Source organism: Chenopodium quinoa, unplaced genomic scaffold (genome assembly GCF_001683475.1).
Source record: "Chenopodium quinoa cultivar QQ74 unplaced genomic scaffold, ASM168347v1, whole genome shotgun sequence".
In the NCBI taxonomy this organism is placed as follows: domain Eukaryota; kingdom Viridiplantae; phylum Streptophyta; class Magnoliopsida; order Caryophyllales; family Amaranthaceae; genus Chenopodium; species Chenopodium quinoa.
The window spans coordinates 1,981,242-1,988,442 of NW_018745174.1; the positions used below are offsets into that span (position 1 = coordinate 1,981,242).

At 32.5% G+C, this 7,201-nt stretch overlaps 2 protein-coding genes across 2 annotated transcripts; both read left to right on the forward strand.

The window, feature by feature from the left end:
• LOC110710647 lies at positions 1-844 on the forward strand. Its single transcript, XM_021888972.1, has 3 exons — positions 1-102; positions 231-377; positions 686-844. Exons 1-3 carry the CDS (start codon positions 1-3, stop codon positions 842-844), a joined length of 408 nt encoding a protein of 135 aa, XP_021744664.1.
• Positions 845-5,181: 4,337 nt separating this feature from the next.
• On the forward strand, positions 5,182-6,585 carry LOC110710581. Its single transcript, XM_021888906.1, has 3 exons — positions 5,182-5,278; positions 5,583-5,976; positions 6,150-6,585. The coding sequence occupies exons 2-3, from the start codon at positions 5,605-5,607 to the stop codon at positions 6,306-6,308; spliced, it is 531 nt and encodes a 176-aa protein (XP_021744598.1). The 5' UTR covers positions 5,182-5,278; positions 5,583-5,604; the 3' UTR covers positions 6,309-6,585.
• Positions 6,586-7,201: the final 616 nt, after the last annotated feature.

The window sequence follows — 7,201 nt, forward strand, 5'->3', positions numbered from 1 at the left end:
ATGGCAGAGAAGATCATAGCCAAAGCAGTGAAATTGGAGAATCCGGATGCTGATTTTGAGACTTTGAAGGACTTGATGGCCAAGGCAAAGCCTGACGACGAGGTTGTCGTGATGTTGCCTTGAGTGCCGCTGGTGAAATTGTATTAGCGGATACTCATTTCGTAAACCAAACCAAGGACAGAATACATACAATTGACAAGCATTTTTGGTCTGGTTCCTTGATCAATGAGGTCCCGTATCTTGGACCCGAAACTTATGTCCGTCTTTACCAGAAAGGCCCTACGGTTGAAGGTGTCAAGTGGGGCGTAGCTTGGGCTAATGGTGATGACTCTACAGCTCGTAAGTGGGTTGTGGCTGTTGATACTGCTGCTGGCAAGGTATGTAAAAATACTCCCTCGTAACTTAGGGCTTGTTCCGATTTACTAAACTGTAAAGAACTGATTTGGGCTGAATTGCATTAAACTGAATAGAGCTTAAATGAGTTGTGTATGAGAGAAGGAAATTAAAAAACTGAACTGAATTTATTGGAACTGAACTGATTGCAGCTAAACTGAATTGAATTGAAATTAAGCTGAACGGAACATGTCCTTATTTAGTGGTCATTTGGTTGGACGTACAACATAAAAAAAAAATTGTTAAAAAAATAATAATATTGTTTTAACCTTGTTTGCAAATATTTGGTTAGGTTTACGTTGAAACAGGACCAACAGGTCCGGTTGATTGGAATGTAGTTGAGGTGAAACTGGGTATGTCCGGAAACAAATCTGAGTACACTGACCCGATTCTTGGAGGCGAGGTAGTGGCTACGATTGATGGTCTCCAGTCATATGCACAATTCCGTTGAATGATAACTTGCTTAGCTACTGAAATCTACATACTAAGCTACTACAGAGTAATCTCGTAGAATGTATTCGTGTTACAAGTGTTGTATACAACAATCAGTACTTGTTTGTTTCTATTTTGTTTTAGCTACTCTTAATTGTGTAACAAATAATAATGTTGGTGCTTTGCTTTTATTAGCTTCCAAATGATGTTTGCTAGTTAGATAATCTAGTCCAGCAGATAATCTTTGTATGAAATTAAGTGTGTTTTTATTTACTTGTAAAAGTTGTAATTCCTAATCCATCGTAATTTACATCAAAAAGGATATTTTATGTCATTCCATCTAGTCACAGAATAGCACTTCTGTTTTATTGAATGATCAAGATAATTCCGTTAGATTTAGTGGTTATTTTTGACAACAAGTGGTGAAAAACAATTTTTTGATATTTAGTTGGTGGTAAAATAAAACTTTTAAAAGTTTGATGGATCTTTTACCATAATAACTAATTTGACAAAAGTATTTAATAAAAACGGCTAATTATAAAATTTAATTCCCAAACTAGCTAAATTTATTGATTTGAAAGGATATTATTTATTTTTTATATTCCTTTGAACCCGTTCTGTTCACTTTATGTTTTTTTTGGTTTTATTTGAAAAGAATTAGTTTTTTTTTTTTTTGGTTTTATTTAAATTCTAATGCCATAGTTTAAAATATCCCATTAATTTGAACACAAAACAATAACAACCAACATAATATATATGCAGCAATTCTTAATTTTTTAAAAAGTTACACAACATAAACAACCACTCAAAAAAATGATCCAAACTTCCAATAAAAAAAACAACTAATTTTTTAACACATAAAAATAGAAATAAATATATGTAAGTTTGATTTATCATACACCTTAAACAAAAAATAATATTCCTACTAGTCGACATTAACAAAGAGTATACAATTAAAAGACATGAAAAAGATGAACAATACCTTAAAATCTCTTATCGTCGTATAAATTTGCGGTAGACTTGATAGAACAACACTACTTGAAATTCCAAATTTTTGTGATTGATATGATCAAGATGAAAAATTAGTGCTTTTAATTGTGTTTTTTTTAATCGAAATTAGGGTTCTGCGGGTCTGCGACTGTTTACGTTCTTCATAGTTTTGTATATTGCATAAATTTTCCAACTTACAAAAATCTTTAAGTAAATAAAAAAACAAAAAAAAAAGAACCAAACCGGATCAAAGGAAATAAGAAATAGATAAATTTCTTTAAGTTAATAAATTAGCTAGTTTAGGAATTAAAATTTATAATTAGTCGTTTTGGTAATACTTTTGTCAAACTAGCCATTTTGGTAAAATATCCAAGTGTGATGGTAAAAAAACAATTTCGTATTTGAAATATTTGAAAAGATATGTTGATTTAAACCCAAAGAGGAAGAAATTTTGAAAAGATATGTTGATTTTTCTGAAAATTTGGTTTTTTTTGTTTATTTTCAATTTTGTGGTTTTATTTCATTCAATTTTTGTTCGAATTCCATGTTTGTTTGATTTAGTTTTCGATTTTTGTTACAATTTTTGTTCGAATTTCGTTGATTTTGGGTTTTATTTTGAGTTTTCGTTGATTTTTTTTGAATTTTGTGACTTTGCTCTTATTTTGTTCGAATTTTGTTGATATTGAGTTTGATTCTGAGTTCATGTAGATTTTGCTCGAATTTTTGTGAACCTTGTGGGTTTTTAGGGTCTAATTTTTGTGAGTTTTATGGGTTTTTTCGTGAATTTTGTGGGGGGTTTTTCATGAACTTTGTGGGTTTTTTTAAAGTCTAATTCTGGTGGGTTATTTTCGTGAACTTTCTAAACTATTTTTTTTTGTTGATTTTGAGTTTGATTGTGGGTTATATTTTAGGGTATAATTTTTTAATAAATTGGATTTTTTTGTGTTAAGGGTTGTTTTGGGTGGGCGGTAGTGGTTGCGTAGAGGTTGTTTAGGGTGTAAGCGGTGTGGTGGTGGGATGTAGCAGGGGATGGAGTTGGTTTGGGTGGGTGGAGGTGGGTAGAGTTTGTTTGGGTGGAAAGTGGTGGTAGGGCTGGCGGTGAAGTACTAGCAGTAGTGGGTGTGTTTTTTTGTTTTGTTTTTTTTTTTTTACCTTTTAGCGACTATCTAAAGTGGTCGCTGTTTTTTAGATTTGCAACCACTGCTAAAAAAGCAGTTATTAACATTTGCGACCGTTTTCCATGCGGTCGCTGAAAATAATAAAAACGGTCGCAATAAATTTGAGGCCGTCATTCAGTCATAATAATGTATTTTTGCGTCCAAGTGAATAACAACTATCATGTTAAGACCGTCGACAGTCGCAATTATTTTCAGCAATCGTCCGAGATAGTCGCAAAAACCTTAATTTTTAGTTGTGTAATCGGAAGGTTTGAAAACGGGTTAATTGCCTAGTTTGAATCGGGTTTCAGTTCAAATCACAACGGACTAAAATCGAGTCAGGTCATCATCGAGTCGGTCGATTAATTAAATGTATTGGGTAAGAATGGCCTCTAGGTCAGGTTATAATTGAGTTAAGTCTTAAATAAGTTGGGTTTATCGAGTAGTAGGTTGAAATGTTCAGATCATAAACATATTGGGTTAGTTGCGGGTTGTAAATGGCTCATCCATATCAGGTTACGGTTTGTAAACGATTTGGTCTCAACAGGTTACAGGTTGTAAACTGTTCGATGTCACGGGTTACAAGTTGAAAACAGTTTGGTCACAACGGGTCGGGTTACGGATTATAACCGGTTCAATTTTATCAGATTTTTCCCGGGTTTAAATGGTTTCGGTTTACAATGGAACGGATTTGGATGTAATCGGTTCGGGTTGTAATGGTTTGGCTTGATAACCGGTCGGGTCATTAACATTTGCACAATTTTGGCTCACTTCCGTTTCGGGTTGGAAAAAATTAGGTCGGGTCGTATTTGGATTTTTAATAAGCGGGTTTTAAATGGTTAAATTCCTTTCGAATCGGTCGAAACAATCAGGTTTAGCGGTTAGGGTACAGCTCTATTCACAAGTTTCTAAGTATGTTGTAAAATTAGAAAGACACTATAGTGTTAATGTAAAACTGTATACTTATTTAAAATATACGTAGTATGAGGTTATACAAAAAATTTCATAGCAACTTTCTTACGCGTCCGTTATTATCCTCGTAACTTTTTATAAACTTTTAAAAAAAATAACAAAAAATTATATTAAAGTACATATTTCTCACAAATTATCTAATGAATCAATTAGGCTCGTGCTAAAACTCTAAGAGTATAAACAATTTATAATGACGTTGAGATCCACACCAAATTATAAAATTAGATATTCAGAATCATATCTCGAAATAATAGTTTTTGACCAGAGAATAACTTCACATGGACTACATCGTTCCAATGTATTCCTTGTTATTCAAGGTTAATTAGAGCACGTTTCAAAGAATAATTTAATCATACACAACTAGATTCTATGCTGAATTGTTGAGTTAGCAGATTAATGTATCTCTAACAGTCAATGTCAATTCAACGGTACATATATATCCATAAATTTAAGCTTAAAGTTTTACTGTATATAACTATGTTGAAAAGACATTAAAAAAAATATAAATCAGAACAACTAATTTACAAGTATTACGAAAAGCAGAAAATAGCAGTTAATCAATTTGATGAACAAAATTTGATTATCAAATGGCAAAATTATAAATAAATTAACAATTTTGTATTAAATTTGGTCCCACTGTTGTTGATTTATTTACAAAAATGCCATGATGACTGGACATATATGTTGTTTTATTTACCATTTTGACATTTATTGATTAAGTGGGACTACCTCTACGAAAAGACTAAAAACTAACGAAAGTTTGAGAGGCGTTGGATAAAATGATGACTAATAATAAAAATATTAAATATAAATAAATATTTATAATACTGATTGATGCGTGATTTCAACATTTATTTCAAAATAAACATCAATTTACAAATATTTTTAATTATAATCATGTAATGCCCCTGTTTCAATTCATCAATTTGCTCCAAATTGGCAAAACTTATGAATAAGCATAAAAAAAATCCATGTGTTACACCTAGAAATAGGTTTATTCGAGGATAAGCTAAGATAGAGGTTTTAGCTTAGCCTGGGTAGATGTAATATCATGCAATTCAATGAATTATAAAATCAGCCTTTGAACTTGATAACGTGCAATTGTATACAAATATATTTTATGTTTACGCGTTGGAATGCACATTAAATATTATAAATTTGAGAAAAATAAGGATTCATTGCACCATGCATGCATGTTAGTCTAAACTCTAAAGTACGTCTTGACTTGCCTATAAATATTGATGAATTGTAAGCCTTCTCCATTCAGTACAACAACAAGCTTTTCCTCATATCATCAAATTTAATTAGAAGGCAATACTACTCATTAAGGCTAGGTACACTCTACTCTTCATTCTTTCTTCTTCTCTCCCTCTTTAATACGAAGTAATATTCACTATTTAATTTGTTCTTTTCCTTTTAATAGTACTCCGTAACATTTTATTTTTTGAGAATATTCATTAACGGGCAGTAATACAAACTCTTTTCATAATGTTTCATAATATTTGTTTATTAATATCAATGTTAGCTAGTAAGCAAAAAAAAAAATATGAATTGAATATAATTGTATACATCTCTTATGCTTCTATCAACGAACATGCATATTAACGTAACATACATATGTTGTCATTGCATTTTAAGGACAAACTGAGCACAAGGAATTATGGCGGATTTGATCACAGCCGAAGAAGTGCGCTTGGTGAATCCGGAGGCTGATTACGAGACTTTGAAAGCGGAGTTGGATGCCAAGGTGAACACCGCCGAGGGTAATGTTGAGTTAAGTGCTGATCAAGTGTTATTGAACACACAGTTCTTAAACCTTTGCCCGGACAAAATACAAAGAATTGATCGGCGTTTTTGGTCTGGCTCTGTGGTCACTGATCGTCCAACTCTTAGTAGCGGCTATTACACCGTTCTTACCCAGAAAGGCACCAAGCCTGAAGGCGTCAAGTGGGGCCAAGTCTGGGCTAATGGTACCGCTGATGACACCACTGCTCGTAAGTGGATTGTGGCTTTTGATACCGCTGCTGGCAAGGTATATTTAATTTAAATACACTCCTGCGTCAAACTTCATTATTTAGTGGTTGTTTGATACTTTGATTGGATGTAAAATAGAAATGTTTACATTTAATTATAAAGTAACTTTTAAATTTGATGTTCAATATATTCATTTTTATTAACCTCTTTTTATGCAAATAAAAATTTCAGGCTTATGCTGAAGCAGGACCAATGGGTCCAGTTGATTGGAACGTAATTGAAGTGAGACTGGGTTTGTCCGGAAGCAAAACCGAGCACACTGACCCCATTCTTGGAGGCAACGTACTTGCTACGATAGATGGCCTCAAGGCATATGCACATTTCCGCTGAATGATAGAGCTTGCTAAGCTATACTTAAAAGTTAAATCTACATACTATGGAGTATGTGCGCTACGAATAACGAATTTGCTTTAAATGTCAGTCATGTATTGTGTTACTTTTCTTTTTATTTCAAGTACTTTTATGTAACAAATAATTAAGATGCTTCTATGCATCTAAATTCCAAATGATTTATGCTTGTAAGATCTATCACCGCAGACAATCTTTGTATGGAATTTACTACTCGTTTTATTCAATTGTTATTCCTAATTTATATTTATCATTTTATATAGTACGTGTTTATATATATCATACCATCCTCTATGTATCACTCTCCTTAGCTTTAATATATCTAATAATATATTCTTCCTCATCAAAGTTTGGAGAGCAAGTAGATTAAAATTAGGGTCTAGCTATTTCTAAAGATAACATACCATAAAGGATCGACATGTGATAAAATTGTCTTACATGATTCAATTACTTAGCAAGATCTCAAAGTTTCACCATAGTAGCGTTCCATGAGTAAGATCGATATACTCTCTTTATTTTCTTTTGCTTGCAACACCATGACTTTTATGCTAACACCCACACACATTTAACCTAAATATCTATATTTGCTTAGAGTGAGGGATAGCTCAAGTGGCTAGAGCTTCTCTTCCGGTTTCAGGAGATCTTGGGATCGATTCTCACCCCCGCCCTGTGTGGCTCTCTAAACACCAAAAAAAATATCTATATTTGCTACTAAAATATATGAAGTATATAACAATTTTAAATTTTTAAACACACATAATTCAAATCAAATTTATCAATATTTTGCGGAATATTTTTTTACGGATAGATACACAATTCAAAACTTGTAGCCATTAGGTCTAAAAAAAACCCTAGCCTCCTTTTCTCTCTTCTCT